At 42.8% G+C, this 19231-nt stretch overlaps 1 protein-coding gene across 8 annotated transcripts; it reads right to left on the bottom strand.

Annotated features, from left to right (window-relative positions):
* Positions 1 to 2293: 2293 nt before the first annotated feature.
* SMIM20 (small integral membrane protein 20) lies at positions 2294 to 19115 on the bottom strand. 8 transcript variants are annotated; one of them, XR_012673473.1, is made up of 5 exons: positions 18898 to 19115; positions 15864 to 15967; positions 14929 to 14985; positions 7473 to 7606; positions 2294 to 6153 (listed from the first exon to the last, which is right to left on the bottom strand). XR_012673473.1 is itself a non-coding variant. In XM_075148881.1 (4 exons), the coding sequence occupies exons 1-3, from the start codon at positions 19004 to 19006 to the stop codon at positions 14968 to 14970; spliced, it is 231 nt and encodes a 76-aa protein (XP_075004982.1). In that variant the 5' UTR covers positions 19007 to 19115; the 3' UTR covers positions 13079 to 13648; positions 14929 to 14967. The 8 variants fall into 8 exon arrangements, 4 of the variants coding, with proteins under 4 accessions (XP_075004982.1, XP_075004981.1, XP_075004984.1 ...); XR_012673474.1 differs by lacking the exon at positions 15864 to 15967 and having other exon boundaries at positions 18898 to 19076; XR_012673475.1 differs by lacking the exons at positions 2294 to 6153; positions 7473 to 7606; positions 15864 to 15967 and adding exons at positions 13079 to 13607; positions 16681 to 16783 and having other exon boundaries at positions 18898 to 19107.
* Positions 19116 to 19231: the final 116 nt, after the last annotated feature.

The raw sequence follows: 19231 nt of genomic DNA, 5'->3' as shown, positions 1-19231 counted from the left end.
GCATGTTTCACCTTCTTGTGGAACATCTGCTGTCTGTGAGGAGCCAAATAGCAGACAGACTCTCAATCCTCCTGAGATACCTCTGGCTAACAGCACGCATAGCTTTCCTCAGAGGCCAGCATGTCACTGAACAGTTGGCTTACTATAAACCACCGCACGCTGTAGGTGTTTCCAGCTGCCTCACGCTGCATTTGTGTCACAACCCGCGTTCCTGAGGAGCCTGTGCAGTCTGAGCCATGCTTTATACCTACCCCGGGAGCAGTACGTTTCTTATAAAGCAGTTCTTTCCATCCACAGAGCAGAAAATTAAGAGAAAAATCACTGGCTCTTGAGGGAAGGTCAGGACTAGTGTGAAAGTAGGGGGACTGAGTGCTAGTAACATTGCTCAGCTTGTTAGAACATCTCTTCAGGAACAGGGAAGGATATGAAGAAAGTAAATAGAGGAAGACCACGAGGATAGGGGTGAAGTCAGAGGATGCCAGATGGTCAAGACACAATGAACAAAATGCAAACGCTGGCTGAAAACGCACTGAGGAATTTAAATTTCATTCAAAAACATAGTGAGCCAATGAAAACATTCAAAGGCAAAGGTAGATCTGAGAGGATCCAAAGGAATTCTTGCTGTAGGACTGTCAGTAGACTGAATGGAAAGTAACGAAAGCAGAACTGCGGCAGGCTGTAGGAATTTGGCTGCGAGAAGCCCGGTCTGACTCAGGCTGCTCACCGTGGAGGACGCAGTGTTAGAGATGAGGTCTGAGGGCATCACAAGGCTGCGGAAGAGGGAGAAGCTAGAGCAACCTTTGAGTGACATGAGGAAAAGGTAACACAAATTGCTCCTCCAAAATATAGAATAGGTTAAGATCATGCCCAGATTCTGTACAATGTACTTTAGGAGAAGGTGAGCCAGACTCTTACCGGTTTAGATGTCTGTAGAGTCTGGTTACTTTCACTGTCTGCAAAGGAGCTGCTCTCAGTTTACACCAGCTTAAACCTTGTCCCCCTCTGTACTCAGTGTTACCCATCTCAGTTTTAACTACGTAATGGCTTCAAGCAAGAGCACAAAGTCATGCTAATCCAGCCAAGAATTCCTCAGTGCTCCCTCCCACCCTCAGAGGTTTTGGATATCACAAACGGATAATGACAGATGGTGGCACATAGACCCCTGTGCTAAACTAGTCAAAGCCCAGCAGCTGAGGCTTTCCCTACATATCTGAGAAGGTAGGCTCACATCTCTTCCCCTTGTTTCAGTTTTTGAAAGTTTGAGGAGAAAGAGTTGGGTTTTTTGGTGTGGGTTTTGTTTGTTTTTTGTTTTGTTTTTTTTTTTTAAATATTTAGCCAAGCTGTTTTGTTTTATGTTAACATGTTGTATTTTTCTGGCCTATTCAGTTTAATATAGACACAGGTTTCTTCACTCCTCCACCGAACTATCTCAAGAAGCTTATCCCACTCTAAAATAAAACAGTATAGATATATCATTACCTTTTATTCATGGCTGAACAGTGGGAGCTGCTTCCACAAGGGCAAGGTACACCCAACTAGCTAAACAATGATATCTCATCTATGGGACAAGCAGAAGCTCCCTACCATCACTGGGCTCTGCACCTGCGGAAGCTCCTACCTCACAGAAGGCCAATTTCACTGGAGTTGTTTGCCTCAGTGTAAGGCAGCAAATGGTTCTTGCACCTGCACCACATTGCCTGCAACAACACAACCAGCTCCAGGACTCACACTACCAAGCTGAGCTCCAAGGAGTGGGGACGAAGCAGAGCATGCTTAGGTAGCTAACATGTAGAAGAACAAGCAGAAGTGTGATAGTGGCTAAAGGAAAACTGAGGACTTCACGTTCCTACATGTTTAAGAAAAAGCTTTTATTCCTTATAACAGGCAGTATTCAGGGACTGACTTATTTTGAGAGCCAGCCTCTCTTTGGATAAGTACATCATGTGAAGTGTGAACAGGAAGCCAGAAGCGTGGGCAGAAAGCAACTGTGGCCAGCAACTGTGGTCATTCATGTAGTCTGTACAAGTCTGGTGCATCGATAAACCTATAAAAGTGACAGCAGCTTTTGGAGGAGAGAATTGGAGAAGATGACCCAAAGGCAGGTAAGGTTGATCTTGTCATTGGTACACTCTACAGGCCCATGGAAGACTACCAGGGACTACAACTTGGATCCTTTGCATCCCCATGAGTGTTGTAAACACCTAACTATTGGCTAGTTTTGGGGAGGGATCACTCGTTCCATATCTTTGCACAACAAAACCTTCAAAAGATTTGTTTCCATCCCTGTGTAAAGAAAGGAACATAATTTTAAATCTCAGAATTTCAAGGAACAGAACAATTGTTTACGACACATGTTTGTAAAGAAAATAGTCCAGTTGCGTCAAAGTACGTAATTTACCCTTACAGTACAAAGGTAAAGAGCCTTCAAACTAGACTGTTGACCTAAGAGCCCACGAGAGCTACATTTTAACCTTGCATTCAGAAAAATCTTGACCATAACTATAAGGAGGCTCACTTGCCCCATCTACTGGTCAATGGGAAGACTGGATTTACACTACAATTAAAAGCATCACCACCGAGGCCCCAATTCAGCTCAATTCTCAAGTTCTCATTTCTAACTTTAAACAGACACGTAAATGCCATTGACAGTAGCATTTCAGTACGCACATAACTGCTTTGCCGAATTGGAGCCTAGGACTGTTTGTTTATCATGGCAGGAATAGGGTAATGACTTCTTTCATTCTGAAAATACATTATTTTCAAAGAAAATACTAGGACAGCCTGTTCAGTAACACTGGCTTGTTAACCATGAAAAATTAAATAAATATGCCTTCTTTTGTTCTGAAGTGGTCTAAGGTCATTTAATGCTATAAAATAGCAATCTGCCAAACCCTTGTCACAAAGCAGCCATATGCATTGCAGCTCAGTAAGGTCATCACAAGGTTACCATGGCTTCTTAGGGATTTTTTTTAAAAAGTATTTATTTACTAAATAGCAAGTCCAATTTATTAAAGGCCTGTTGATCTTATATTTTCCATCACTGTATGCAGTGCATGCATCCCTCTGAAGGGGGTCTGTTCCTTCAGGGACAGGCTGGAGTCTAGAGTGAAAATCTGAAGTTTGAGTTGACTTGAAGAGGCCTTTTAACCTACCCCAGGTAGGTTGACTTGTTGGATGTCTTGCTTTGAGCACATGCCTCACTCTCATCCATGTTCTTTGAGGGCAGCACCCGTGTTCATACTGTAACATCCCGCTGCTCCACGACTCCCATGCTGGTTGCAGGTCCGATCAGATGTGCCTAGAGAGAAGCTGCAGCCAACAGAAAGGCTGCCAAAAAACCTGGCAGCAAGCTGCCTGCCAGGTAACCCAATATACCCGCAAGCTGATTTACTATGAGATCTTATACACAACCATGCTCTCTCCACATGACTCCAGCAAGCCTATGACAGTTTGCTTAGGCAGATACTCAGTATGCAAGTAACTACACTTCGGCATGACGCACAAGTTTCCTGCCCAAAGGACTGCCATATCTTGAAAAGTCTAAGCAGAGATGGGAATAAACTATCAGCATGTCTATCTTGGTCTAGGCATGAAAGTTCACAGAGGAGTTATTGTCACAACCACAACAGAGAATGAGGAACCATCATTCTCAGCAAGCAGAGCCCAACATTGTCTTCAGGAAGCACAGGTGGCAAAGCACAAGTGCGACCATCTATCTTAAGGAGCTATGACTGTAGATACCCAGCAAACTCTGTGCGAATAAACCAGCCACAGCATGGAAGAGACTGTAAAGGAGGAGGAAGAACAGCATCCCCACTGAGGCTCATTCATCTCAAGTGATAAAGCCTGAGAAGCAACTATGACTACTTTTAAATGTATCATTTTTATAGCAGGCAAGGAAAGAAATCATTGGCAGTAGATCTAGATCTCCTGGTATACCAAGTGATGTGTTGTACATGAGCATATAAAGCACATGCACTACTCTGAAGATCATCACAAAAGGTTTGCTTAGTCTCCTCCCAGAAGTATATTTTGGGCAGAGTTATTTGTCTTAAGAGTATGGTCAAATGTTTCTGAAATCACTAGAGTCCAAGACTCTATAATGGAAAAAACAATGGATGATAGTGCCTTGGAGCAAATGCTTGCACAGCCTCACAACTGCAGTGTAAGCTGGGATCCAGCATTTCTAGCTGACACCCCTAGAGAGGTCACAAAAATGGCCAAGAGATTTCTCAGATGAAGCATGTAATAGCTAGCACCTCAGCTACCCACAGACTGGGGTAGAAGAAACACTGACAATGTCCAGAAGTGTCTGTGAGGAAAGTCACTGAAGACAAGCCCTGAGGGCTACCTCCCCAAGTTCTCTGAGCATCACAAGCCTGCTGGGACATTCCCCACAGGCACGCAACCACCTGGCATACTTGCACTAGACAGCAGGGGAAGGAAACAGCTGATGGCTAAGGTGTCACCCAGGACGGTGCACAGAGATGTGAACTACGGGCAGTGCCCAGAACTGCTTGCAGTGTAAGCTGGCTTCCTCAAGGCCAGGTGCTTTGGGAGTCCTGTAGCTAAGCATGCCTGGCTTCCTCAGTAATTCCTCAGCTGCATGGGGCCAGTAGCACAACTTAAGAGTATTTCAATTCTTCAGCCTATAAAACACTGAGTGATGGAAGAAGGGCCAGAATTTACACCTGAGAAAACAGGTGCCAGCTGTGCCTGGGCTTGTGAATTACGCACAACTCCCCACGCATGAAGACCCACCCAGAGAAACATACCTCCCAACAGCTCAGGCTTCCTCCCTCCTCTGAGGATGCAGGGCGCTTAGCTCCCCAAGCAGCCACCCCCAGAGCAAAAGCTTCAACCCTGTTGAAGGGGGACTTCACCCCTGCTGGGGGGACCCACTGAGACCAGCTGGTTGGGTGGAAGCTGCTGGAAAAGGAGCCATAATAGGTAGTTGTGAAACAGGCGACCCTGCTGAGGAGAGATGCTGAGAGGATGCCGGCCCAGTTTTACTAGCCACAGAGTAGTATTGCTCTCAAAAGCGGCCTCCACAGAAAAGGGTCAGACTTCATTAATTCTCTAGTCCCTCATGACAGATACCTTTGACAGGCCAAGTTCTGGCTTGTTAGTCTGGGAAACCCACTCTGTTCCCTATACGAAGCCAGATTTAGACATCTGATTTACATCACGGACCCAAAGCTTATTATGTCAATCCGAGCTGATAAATAATCCAGAAACTGGCAAGAGCAAATGTTTGGCGAGAGCTTTGAATACAAACCAGATTTTAACTGAAAGCTACGACCACAACTGCAGATAAACCATTCAGTCTTGCTTCTTCTGTTGCTATCAATGTATGTGAGACAATCCTCCTCATCCCGTAACTCCACAATCTCTGCCCCATTATCCATGTTCAGCAACAATCTTCAATTGCTGTTTGCATGGCACTCAACAGATTGAGGACCCTTTTTTTTTTTATAACAAGGTGAATCAAACATCCTTGTTCCTGGTTGTGAATAATTAATTATGTTAGTTATATACAATACCTTTGAGGGGGAAAATCTAGCACTATTCTTCTCTGAAAGAATTTATTTTCTTGGTTACATAACAGAATTGAATGCAATTTTTCTTCCTTTTTACCTTTTTCCTGGGAACAAAGTCTGCATGCTTCAGCTGTGATCACTCAGGCTACTGGTTGGGGTTTTTTTTAATAATAATGCACAAGAAGAATACAAAGACAGGGTTCCCTAGAGACTGAATCATCTATTTTATATCAAAAGGCAATTTGCTTTCACTGGAAAATAAGCAGCACAGAAAATACTAAACCAAAAGTTTCATTTTACATTCAGACACTTAGGAGTGGGCAATTATCCAGTTGATTAGTCTCTGTTTTGGGGGTTCTTCTGGGGTGCAGGGGTAACTATAACTTTAGTCACAGATATTCTAAAATTCAGAACAAAAGGAATAGGCAAAGTAACTAGTATATCACTTCTTGCTACCACCACAAGCATTAAGAATATTCTTAAACATGCCACTCACTCACCAGGAAATAAACATCAGAAGGCGCTGGAAATCACTGCTTTGCCACCACTTGGCTTTGACACTGTCACTTTCCACCTCCTTGCAGAAGTCCAGCAGCACCTTTCCAAGCACCACCTGCGTCAGGGCACAGTGCAACATCCCACAGGATCAGCCAGCTCACTCTGACATAAAACTAGGCTCAGGTACTGGAATCAGCCCAGGGGCTGAGTCCCAGCTGGCAAATCTAAAATGACTTCCAGCCCAAGAGGAGTGTTTGGAAAGAGTTTGCGTAGAGGGCTTCCAAATGGTAGTAGCCCTCCTTTAGAGAAATAGGAATACTGCCTAGGCTGAAGATCAATAGACGGCTTGGACAGTTTGAGGTGTGTTGGAGGGATGGTTCTCTTGTCCTGGACTGGGCTGAGCAGCCCCCATTCTTTTGCTGGTGAGTAAAAGGAATTTGCACAACTGTGACTGTGGCTCTTGCTTTGCTGGGTGGAGAGAGGTGTGATTATCGCTCGTGGCCCACTGCATGGCTGCCTTCCAGCTGCCAAGGCCATCCTGCCAGTGAGGCTTCAAAAGGGAGCATGGCTGGCCAGTTCGCCCAGAAATAGCTCCTCACCTCTCCTGGCAGTGCAAACACCTCTTCGAAAGCCCATTCCATCCACGCTCTCGCTAGGCAGTAACTGCTGGTTACCACTCATCTGTGGTGGGAAAAGCAAATACAGCTCTCTAGCTTTTCTTTGCACTATCAACACGTAATGAGCGTGTTCATTGGACAGGCCCTACTCAGATAAAGACTGAGACTTCACCATGACTCTCCACTTCCCTAAAAATATTGCAGGCTGAATGAAGCCTCCTGGCAAGACAGATAAATCCAGTCAATGGCATGTGTTCCTGCCCAAGGAATGTCTTGGGTCCTTTCCTACGCATAATTCCTCTTCAAAAACTCCCTGTCACAACAGCAAATAGATGAAGCAACATTGCATTAAATATAGTAATTCCCCAGATGCCCAGCCTCTGCAAATTTAAGTGGATGTGGTCCTTCCTTCATTACTTTATATAAAGTATCGCTGTGATGTTTTCTACGATGATACAAGAAGATTCATGATAGTCTCAACAGAGAGTAGCATGCAAACTTATTTTATCTTGGAAGACAGAAAATAACAGGAATAAAGTATCTTCCACTCTTCTGAGACTCAGAGATGATCAGAACTTTAGCTAGAACATGCCGTCATGAGAAGATTCCTGGAAAAGGGTGGGGCGAAGTGACTGACTGTAAATAGGGCATGAAATTGGATAAAGTAAGTAATCTTTAGAATTTCTAGGATCAAATAGAGCATACAGATCATATTCCAGGTAGTTCCCAAAGGATGTGACAGTTACAAAGAATCACAAAGTGCCATAAGCATCATTCCACTAAAACCATTGGCACAATTGAAATATTATATTTTTACCTTTTTCTGTATCTCTTCGGTGATTCCAAAGGATTGAAGCAAAGGGAAACTTCTTATCTTCTTGAAAGCAGTCATTATCTGGATGTCATACCTGCCTTGTCAGGAGCCTTTCTAAGTGATATGCACCCAATGACCTGTGGAAACCAGAATCAGGTGTAAATTCTTTTGCACCCCCCTGAATAATTTTGCTAATGAATGCAGATGTGACAATTCACTTAATCACATTTTGTCAATAAGGCTTGCTAACTGTCCTTACTCTCCTGTGAGTTTGATGAGTGATGGTTTTTCTGACTGAACAAAAGCAGCCTTGTGTTCTTGTACTATATTCACAGCAATTTTTATTAGCTGGGCCTGGTTCTTATGAGCCAGTAATCGATGACACAGAGGCACGATGAATATAAACTTCTGAACTTTTGAAAGGAACCAACAGCAGCAAACACCTCTCCTTTCTGCCTAGGCTGGAGAGGCAGGTCATCTCTTGGTGTTTAGGTGCATCCAGACAGAAGGAGTATGAGGATGTCTGGGTACTTCTGGGACTTCTTTTGGAAAACATCTACCTAGCTGTTACTCTTTCCAGAAGAGCACACAAGAATCATGGCAAACTCTGAAGTAACGAAGAATGGGGACACAAATGAAAATTCCCAAAGTAGAATATGTCAGAGTATTAATCTTGCTACTTAATAGGGTAACCAGCTTGTCAACATGACAAAAATTCAGGGGATATATTCCATCTGGACTTCAGCAAAGCATTTGGAACGATGTCACGTGGGAAACAATTAGTAGCTGCAAGAATTGTAAGTCAAGCATGGAAGTAGCTAAAGCGGAAATGACAAAGGGGAAGTTCATTGGCCTGGAGGGATTTTACTGGTGGCGTTGCTCAAAGAACTGTCCCGGGACAAATTTAACATAATTGTTTGGCACAAAAATAGCAATATACTAATGAAATGTTCTGATTAAACAACTTGGGAGGCAATGTCAGTGCAAAAGAATAGCTGGAATAGTAGCTACGGGACAAAATTTAACTGTGTTAAGCGCAACAGGGAATAATAACAAGAGTTTTTGCTATGAACCAAAAGCTTGTCAGCTGAAAACAACTAGGAGGAATTCTGACACATTAGTAGACTTCATGTATGGGAATGTCTCCCTTGCATCCTCAGCTCCTTACAGGCTCCTTCAGCTAGTGGTGCTGCTGGCATCGTTGCTTTGATCCAGAGGCAGAGAGAGGTAGGCAGGGAGCAGGCAGCAGAGGCCACAAAATCACATAAACCATATTAAAAACACACAGAAAATGCAGGGAGAATACCCCAAAAGTTCTTAATGTAGGACATGGGATTTTGGAGTGAACTATGAGAAATTCTTTGTTATATGGGACATCCAGCAAGCCTGTGTTAGCCACACACAGGATCACTGTAAGAAGGATCAGGGGAATGGAGCTCATTTCAGAGGAAGCTACAAGCAGACAGTGAAGATTCTGTTACTAAGACTACCTGCTTTCCAGGCTTCAGAGGACTCCTAATGGTGCTGTTCAGCCAGTAATGGCACAAATTAGAGTTCTTGCATGAACCTTCCTCTTACCTGTAGATGGGAGGAGATCTGGATCTAGAGCTGGCCTATTGCAGTCACTGACACCCCAAAAGTCACAGATAATAGACCAGGGAGCAAATGCTTCTGGTTAATATCCACAGTGGTTTCTCTTCATCCAGGGTGGAAGACTAAATACATTCCTAAACTGTGCCTGAGCCATCCAGTTCTGGGAGTGAATGGGTGGCTGAGGAGAAGGACTCCTCCTACAGGAACTTCTGCTGAAGCAATGGGAGTACCTTCCTCCTCTACCCTGATTGGTATTGCTGATATTCACTGTACTGAATTACAGGAAGAAGCTGATGGCGAAGGAGGCACCTTTTCCCGTGACCTGGGCCTGAAAGATACTTTTCAGCATGAGGTCCCTTCCAACCCAAGTTATTCTATGATTTCTGACCTCTCAAGGTAGGCTAGAATGAAGGATAGTTATATCATTTCTCCTTCAATGCTCTCTTCTCATGATAGCCTCCTTTTCTTGACTAGGAACTTTCTTTAGAAATGTTTACCTCTGATCTGCTAGGGAGGAAACAGAAAAAGAGGTAAAGAGCTATCCCAATTTGCTCTGTGAGTAGCAGAGCCTATGAAGGCTGTATTCCAACTATGTCCTATGTCCCTCATGCTCCTGCCCATTCAACTGACCAGTGTGCCCTGTCTTCTCTTCATATCCACCACCCTACCTCCAAGGTGTTCCTCCAGAGCTACAGGAGGAACACTCTTTCCCCTGCAGTACCTCCAGTTCTTCCTTGCCTCCTTTAACTGCCACCCAGCTTTCCCTGCTCAGTACTTGTAGCTCTCTTAGAAGACTTTTAGCTACTTTTTTTGGCATGCAAAGGTCAGAATGGAGGACCCATTGTTACAGAAGACAAGGGAAGTGGCAAGTCAAAATACTGAAAACTGCTGAGTCTCAGAAAATTGCTGAGGCACCTGGGCCAGTACAAAAGCTGACCAATTTTCTGCTTTTTTGTGCAACTGTGGTAACATTCATATTGGGTTGTATTTCAACTTACATGTTGAAACTTATACTTAGATTTGGAGATCTTCTAAAAAAACATTAGTATTGTAAAAAGCAGGTGAGTTTTCTGCACACAGTCTGCACTATGCACAAATACACCTCGGATCATAGACTAATATGTGAAAATGAGAGTTTTAATGTTTTGACCTGCACTTGCTCTCTCCTGTTATACATTTGCTCTCTCCTGTTGTACATTGTCCACATGGAAACAGTGTATATTCTGCAGCACTTTCTCAGAAGCTGGAAAATAACTTCCTTCCACTAGCAAACACACTATTTGGGCTGTGTGACACCACAGAAAAAGCCAATGCAGCTTTTCATTTACTGCTGTGTCTGCATGTTAACATGAAGAAGGTCAGTAGGAGTGTACACAGTACTGAGAAAATGAGTAGTTAATTATTGCTAGACTGCAAGAAGGGAAAATACATGATTTATTTTGGTTTAGAAAACTGCAAATCAAGAGAACTGCTTTTTTTTCTGGACTTTTTATGGGAGGGCATATGTACAGTAAAATTTGCGACAGTCAGTTGAGGCTATTCAATGTGCTTTGAGTATTAGAGAAAAAAAAAATCCCCTCTCATCAGTGGGAACAATCTCAATAAACGAAGTACAATATTCAGCAAGAAAACCCCATTTTTCTTGCTCATGTGTGTAATCTGGCAATTTGCCAATATCTTTTGCCATATTTACTCCTCCTGAAGTGTTTGTGCTTGAGGGTTTCATTGCATCATCAACAGTCTACAATGCTTCAAAACTAAGCTGCGTTTAGACCAAAACGCCAGATTCGCTCATCATGGCACAAGTTTTAATAATGTCAGAATTTATCAGCATACAACAGCAGGTCTAAACTTAGTACAACCATATTCTTCTGTTGGGATGTCAAAGCACTGTGTAAAACTTTTCTCCAGTCCTCCAAAGACTGAAGTTGTACTTGCTGTTCATATTCCAGCTAGAATAAATAAGCAAAATGCATTCATATTATAGAATAGATATGATAACTGTTTTAAAAACATTTTAAGAAGGCATTTTTATCAAATGTTTTGTCCCAACCCTTCTATCAGAATAAAGAACAGGTGGACCAAAACTAGCAAATCCATTCCTCTGCAAAAGGCAGACTAGTCCCTCCTAATAATTATATAAAGTTATGCATAATTATAAACACATCTAACATATTTGTGTTATTGTGTTGAAAAATAATAGTTGTTGGAGGCTATAAAAGTGGCAAAAACTCTTACTTCCAGAGCAAGATAAGGAAAGAGTCCTGGGGAGCACAATTTGCTATACTCAACTTCACCTGTTACTGGGTAGCTAGGAGGAGAGGCTTATGTCCAGTGTCCACGAGCAGAACCAAGCATTGTCACAAAGCCAGAAAGCCAGCTGCAGGATCAGGACTTCTCACTTGAGTCTCAGGCAAGTCTCCAGGCAACTGGCAAATGCCAGAGCAATCATGTGTCAACATCCCTACAGTGAATGCGTACACTCACTCTGACGTTAGCCATCATGTGAAATCACCTGATAATTCAAAGGAATCAAATATGGTCACATTTTCCCAGCAAGCAAACCGAAAAAACTGTAATGCTTACAGTGATAATAGGAGACTAAAAAAAAAGTATAAACTCAGAAGAGGAAACATGTCTGAGTGGGAAGGGAATGACAACAACAGGTAGAAAAGGAATAGCAAGTAACAGAATGGCGGTGTGGAAAAGAACACTGTAAACATCGAGTCTTTCACCTATCTTAAAACAGATGTGATGTCTGAAAAAAATAACAAACTAACATCTGCTAACTTTAAAAATAACACTCACTGCACATTCTTCATAACATATATGATCCTGCAACAGTCTTTAAAATGTTGTGTGCCGTAATGAAGCGCTAAAAATAAATCAAGAAAAGGAGATACTATATTAAAGTTAGATGTACATGCTACACCTGCACTCAAGATCAATATTGGTTAGGTTATAGACTGAACTGTAGCTTATAGACTGTTTTCTTTCTTTCGAAATCTGAAATCACACAGTTTATTCAGAACCTATTATTAAGCCAGACATCCAATTTGGGTCAAGATTTTCAGTAGAGGCAATCCTTTACTCGCCTGTTCTAATGATCATTATGCTCACCATGAAAAAGTGCTTTTTAAAAAAGATTCTTTAAAGTATCTGCTTTTCTATCCCAACATTTGGTGTTAGCCTCCTGTATCAGGTGTACTGGTCAAGGCTTTGGCAGGAAGGAAGGCGGGCTGCAGGAGTCGCCCCATGCCAGCCACAGGCAGTTCCAGCTGGCTCCACAAAGGACCCACTGCAAGACACAGCTCAGCCCAGCAGCCAAGCGGGTGGCACCAGAAAAGCAGAGGAATGAGGGGAAAAAAGTGAGGAATAGCAGTATGAACACCAAGGTCAGAAAAGAAGGAGGGGGAGGACGTGCTCCAGGCACAGAGCAGAGATTCCCCTGCAGCCAGTGGAGAACACCACATTGGAGCAGATATCCACACTGCAGCCTAGGGAAGAGCCCACACCGGAGCAGTTGGCTATTTCCTGAAGGAATTGCAGTTCATGAAATGCCCATACAGGAGCAGAGGAAAAGTGTGAACAGGAAGGAGCAGAAGAACAACTGTTACAAACCGACCATAACCCCCATCTACCGCTCAGGGGACCAGGGCAGGAGGAAATAGAGGACTGTTGAATAGTCCACTTCAATAGTAAAGCTGATCCTGGAAAAAGGGAGCGGTGGGAAGGTGTTATTTTAATTTTTGTTTTTTGTTTCTCACTATCCAAATCTATTTTAATTGGCAATAAACTACATTAATTTTCCCCAAGTTGAGTCCTTTTGCCTGCAACAGTAACTGGTATGCAATCTCCCTGTGTTTATCCAGACCCATGAGCTTTGTCCTCCTATTTTCGACCCCCCGTTCTGTTCAGGAGCGGGAGTGAGAGAGTGGCTGGGTGGGCACTTGGCAGTTGGCCAAGGTTAACCAGCCACAACTACTTGCAAAACAAATGAAAAAAATACGCATTGGTTTAAAAGGAAGAAATTTTAATGTACAAATTTACACTCACCATGTTATATGTTCTGCACTGATCTCTCTTGGTATATACTTCTATCACGTTTTCATAATAAAACCACAAAAAGTAATTCTCAAACTGGGGAGGAAACTGCAGCGATCTGCATGATTTATTCTATTCATAATTTATTCTACAAGTATTTACAGATTAACCACAAAAATAATTCCTCTTCCCTTTTCTCAAGGAAATAAATATTTCACTTCTAAACTCAAGAATCATTCAGCTCTCTAACAGTCTGTGCACTATGCCCCAGCATCCTCTGTCAAAACTAGCATGTTTTTATCTCTTGGGATTCCAACCAGTAGCGTTTGTTGCTCCTCACGTGCCCACACAGCATATTCAGAATTCTTCTCCAGCGATACCCAAAGACACACTTCAGTGAAAGAAGAAACAGCTGAAGATGTCCATCTTCAGTTTTGCCTTGCAATACACCCAGCCGGCAACATTAATTTCTTCCAAATGGATCAGACCACACTTTTAACCCTACAAATCAAATATGAGAATACCAGCAGTTCATAACTAGACTGTTGGAGAAAAAAAAAAAATAATTGGTCTACTACTCCAGCCTTGTGTACGAAACAATGAAAGAACCTAACAATTTCTGCACTGAACTCACAACTCTGCTTAAGCTTGCAAAAATATTTAGAAAGACAACCTCATCTTGATCTTAAGCTTCAGATAATGGAAAAATCTATCACACCCATAGGTCAGGTGTTATAATATTGTTGGAACAATCATCTAGAATTGCACTTTGCACTTGAATTTGTCTAGATTTCACTTTCAACTAGTGGATCTCATAACTTCTCATCAGCAGCTAAATTTACATGAAAAAGTTATACTGAGGAGAACTGGTCATCAAGTACCTGCATCTTGGATAAATGAGCCAGTCCAGTCCTTTTCAACATTTCATAACAAAAGGCACGTTTACCAGACTTCTATTTCACAATACCCTTCCTACTCCTCTTCAGCATTTCACCATTTTCCTGGAAAGTAATTCCTGCACTGATGATTTAACTGATATGTGTACTAAGGACATGGCATTAATCCTATTTGGTTTTCCCTTGCTGCTGATATTAGGCTTTTCTAAAAATAGGAGTAAGTTTAACATACTCAGATATGAACTGTTTCATCAAGACAAGCATTCTCATGTCTTTAAATGAGAAGTGCCAACCTTGCATAATGAATAGCCAGGTCCATTACCTATGAAACAATGAACTATCAAGGATGGTCTGCCATACGTGAATTTTTATTCCCCTCATATGCTTTTTCTACACCTTCTACTGGCAACAGTAGGGATCAAAAAGCTATTAGCACTGCATTCCAAGTTTTCCTTTACGTGTTGTGGATTTCTGCCTTACCTCTCCACCCACAAGGCTGGAAGGTAGTGACAAAGCGCTCATAAATTGTGTTTCAGCTGAGTTGTAAAGCAGCATTCCACAGAACCAGGGTGCAATAGTGTATCTTTTACAGCTAGAGCTCAGCCCACCCATGGTTCTTGTTTGCTCTGAGCTGGTTCAGAATTTCTTAATTTCTGGTGTGGAAACTGGCATCTATTTAGGAAAGTGTGAAGATAACTGACCAAGTAAGTTGTAGAGAGTCTGTTAAGTCAATTTAAAACAAGTTTCATTAAATCCATAATTTTCAAGTGAAGAATTAGCCTGAAAAATATTTTCATGGTAAGTTTATTATAACTGTATTCTTTGAAAGTATTCTTCACTGTATTATTTAAATCCATATAAATATTCAGGTCTTACTTCAAGAAGGTCTTTGAAACAACCAATGCAAATACATGAATCAAGTATACCTGCAGGCTGAATATCCTCTTGAACAATACCAGCTCGGTTTATTGACTGTTCTTTCTCTGGAAAAGAGAACAGAAAGGACACTACTAAAAAAAAAGGAAAATACCAGACATCTTGACTGCACTCAATAAAATAATATTGAAAATTTTATTCATTCTGGATGCTACACAGTAAAATTCTGGTGAGTATCCACCTACACAATGCGAATGTAGTATTCACACTTCACTAAGAAACTAACAGCTAGTCTGTTTTGAGAGATTACAAACAATAAGATAATCATCTTAAAGTAATGACTACTGTTTAATACAAGATGCCAAAATACTTGCCATGATCCCATCACTTAAGGAATGACTAGTACTTTTAGGAGCTATCACTCATATGCTCAATGTAAAACTCTTCAAAAGATTTATGCTTTCCAGAATCAGTGATGCCCATTTTCAGGCCCTGAAAGATCTTGCATCTTATCACAAGTAGATTTCATGACAGCATCTACAAAATTACTGCTTGTAAACTTTGTGAAATGAAGTATCGGAGGGATATTTTCCATACAATGGACCTGTCTCAGGCTTTTCTTTTTTGTTTGAAAGATTCAACCACTTCCAAGAAGAACAATGGACAAAACTATGTTATTTCCCCTTATCAAATGCCCCTCCTTTTTTTTCCCTACCAGTTAAGTGCTTTACCACTGTGGTACTTTGAAGCAGAAAGTCAAAGCTCAGCTGAATTAGCCTTTTGCCCTTAGCACAGAACTTTTTAAGCCTTTAAAAAATTGTAGGGTGCACATTCTCAGGGGAAGCTTAGAACTAAGTTCACCTTAAAACTGAAACTTTTCAGCATCCTATCCTACTGAGAATGCACAGGCACTACATGTTATTAGTTACAAGCCTAATGCTAGCAGAGGCTAGCAGGCATATCACAATTATTTGATTCTACTTGCAAGGGGGCGGGAGCTAGAGGCAGATCCAGCTTCTCTAGTTCTGTTCACTGAGCATGGTAATTGCTGTTCCATCCTTTTTAGCAGACAAAATCTCAGGGAACTGTCTAATTTCAAAGGAAAAGGTACAAAACCCAGACAGAGAAAACAGAATAAATTAGGGCAAGGAATCAGACTTATTCTAGGACATCGAGGAAAAAAAAAGATATTTAGTCTTAGGTGGAGACTAAGATTGGAAGAGAGGCAGAGACCAAATGGGAATCAATCTGAGAGGTCTGGAAACACACTTGAGGTGAACACAAAGAGCTGTTAACTGGTCAGGCAAAGAAATGAGTGCAGAGAAGTAACAGATGAGAAATATGGAACAGTCAATAGGGAGACTGGGGTGGGGCCTGGAAACAACCTGGAAAACAGGTAAGCCAAAAAAAAGACCATGAGGAAAAGCCAGTCTTGATGAGAGGACAACCACCTCACACGATGGGGTAGGAGCTGAGTCTCACAGTTCAGCAAAATCACGAAATCTACTGTGAAAATGCCCCAATATCAATCCAAATAGCAACTGTCAACCCACTGTTTTAATTAATCCAAGTGCAAGAGGTCTGTGCTGAAGACCTCAAAGTTTCAACACTGTCACTAAACTACGTGATTCATATGAGGAAGTAGTCTTTTTTAAAGCTAGTTACAGACAGGAAAATATTAGAAATATCAAGGCCACAAACTGACGTACTAAAAACCTATAAAATGATAGCACTTCTGTATGAAATTAAGTCAAATCCTGTGTGCACAACTTAAGGTACATATTAACAATTTGATTACATACAGTTTTTCCAAGTATCTTCCATTTTATTTGTTAAACTGCTAGGAACTCCTCTGAAGATGTGCGAGAATTGTGCAGAAAAGTCTTCCTCCCGAATGTATTGTGCCTCATTTGTGTAGAATTTGGGAGATACATAAGAAAAACAAGATTGAAGAAAGAAAAGACAGCATTTCATGTTTACATAGTTGAATGTCACTCCAGAGACCTAAAATCCTTGCTTTTTGCAGGATTACTATGTGATGCTAATCCAAATGTCTGACTTCAGACTCAGTGCCCCAAAATGCAGAAATACTGAGTATTCACCCATAACTCAAGCCAATGGGAGATGTGAGCTTCTATAGAAGTTGTCATACAGCTTACGAGACTGTACACCAAAAAATCAAATCCTTTGTACCTCAAAGGTTAAAATACTTCCACTCAAGTACCACAACTGTGAAATTCCATGTTCTTGCCTGAAGTATTATGACAACAAATGCTTGTGCTTCTCTCATACCGCAGCGATGAGCATCAAGAAAAGCACATAGGAAATTAATAAAGGTGTCATCAAAGGAGAGTTTGAGCAGCAGGCAATACGTAAAGTTTAGAATCAGGTATTAAATAGCAAGCTTAAGCACTTGCTTAACTGCACATTGTGCTTATGTGCTAAATGGAGATTAAAAAAAAAATCCCTAACCTGCTGGGGAACACTTGCTCATGTAATTCACAAGTACAAAAGAGGACATTGTCCACTAGTTCTGTTCTTTCCTTAAGGTTGAGTCATAATTCTAATATTATGTTTTTAGAAAGCGCACCATAAGCAAAAGTGAGTTAAGAATATGGTTTTTAAATGGGAACATGGTTTTTAAATGGGAACACAGAGTAGAAAAACCTATCTTTGCGGGCAGTTTCCAACTTCACAAACATAGCTTCCTTAAATAAAAACTTGCTTGCAAGTTAAATTTTACTTCAGCTTTGATGCAAGGCTAAAGTCCCTCCAAGAAGATCAATAAGTTTGTTACCCTTTTCCTTTTTTTTTTTTCTTTCTTCCTTCCTAGAAATCTCTTCAGTTGTCTCAGCAGATTAACCACATGCACTTTCAGATTATGGCCAGCAGCTTGCTTAGCTTTATAGAAGTTGAAGTGAGGGGATGAGACTAGTTACACCAAACTTTTCCCTGCTTCCTTCGGCTGTAGTTAACAGAAGTTTAGGACTAACGGGTGCCCCCCCTACCACTCCTGCGGCACAGAGCGTCCGCCTGGAGCCGCTGAGGCTTTGCACCCGAAGCTTCAGCTGCCTTCGAGCGTTCGAGAGCTCCCTGGTTACAGAGTCAGTTGTGGGCTTTGGCGGGTTTTCTGTTTCTGGTAGGAAAGTGGGGTCTTCCTCAGCAGTCAGTTTCAGAGAAAACTCTGCAGACTGAGACCAGCTCTAGCAAGTCATCACAGTTAGCACGTTTTAAGTCAAACTTTTCAACTGTGGCTGGAAAACATCTTGAACAACTTATAGAATCATAGAATGGTTTGGTTTCAAAAGGACCTTTAAAGGTCACCTAGTCCAATCCCCCTGCCATGGGCAGGGACATCTTCAACTAGATCAGGTTGCTCAGAGCCCCGTCCAACCTGACCTTGAATGTTCCCAGGGATGGGGCATCTACCACCTCTCTGGGCAACCTGTTCCAGTGTTTCACCACCCTCATTGTAAAAAATTTCCTCCTTATATCTAGTCTGAATCTACCCTCTTTTAGCGTAAAACCATTCCCCCTTGTCCTGTCGCAACAGGCCCTGTTAAAAAGTTTGCCGCCACCTTTCTTCTAAGCCCCCTTTAAGTACTGAAAGGCCGCAATAAGGTCTCCCCGGAGCCTTCTCTTCTCCAGGCTGAACAACCCCAACTCTCTCAGCTTTTCCTCATGGTAGAGGCGTTCCACCCCCCTGACCACGACTTCTTTAACTGCATCTAAATCCTCTTAATCACTTCAGAGAACAGCTGAAGGGTGTTCTTAATCACGTGCCGGCCAATACCTTGAAACAAGAGCACTACGAGTTTTATTTTTTTTTCTTTTTAAGCATTTCTTAGGCGGGCAGAAAGCCTCTCGGCAGACACCGACCCACGGCAGCCCCCAGCACACCCTCAGCCCGGGCACGCCCGCCTGCGCTCCCGCAGCCCGGCCGGGGCACAAGCGCGCTCACAGCGCCACAGCCGGGCCCCGGCCCGCTCCCCGCCTCGCCCCCCGGCGCGGGGACTCACTGTACTCCTCCGGCAGCAGCAGCGGACGGAAGTAGATGGGGTAGAAGGCCGCCCCCACCACGGCCACGAAACCGCCGAAGATACCGAGCGTGCGGGACAGCCCCGCCATGGCCGCCGGTGGCCACAACCCGGAAGCTATGCGGCTCCCGCTTCCGGGACACACCGGAAGCGGAGCGGTGAGGCACTTGCGGACTCAGCCCCCTCCGGCCTGGCCCGGCAGGAGCGGCGCGGCGGCGGGCAGCGCCCCCGCGCGGGGCGGCGGGACACAGCCGGCGCCCTCCGGTGAGGCGGGGATGGTGCCCTTACTCACCCGCCGCGCTTCGCTCTGTCGCGC

This window comes from Calonectris borealis, chromosome 4 (assembly GCF_964195595.1).
Source record: "Calonectris borealis chromosome 4, bCalBor7.hap1.2, whole genome shotgun sequence".
NCBI classification, from domain to species: domain Eukaryota; kingdom Metazoa; phylum Chordata; class Aves; order Procellariiformes; family Procellariidae; genus Calonectris; species Calonectris borealis.
The sequence above is the reverse complement of the archived record's forward strand: the minus strand, read 5'-3'. Positions and strand labels throughout refer to the sequence as shown.

Coding starts and splice junctions, on each gene's coding strand:
- SMIM20 (XM_075148881.1), bottom strand. CDS start 19,006: ATGGCGGGGCTGTCCCGCACGCTCGGTATCTTCGGCGGTTTCGTGGCC. Junction 15,968..18,897: donor GCTGCTGCCGGAGGAGTACA/GTGAGTCCCCGC, acceptor CTTTGAAATTAG/ACAGTTCCCTGAGATTTTGT.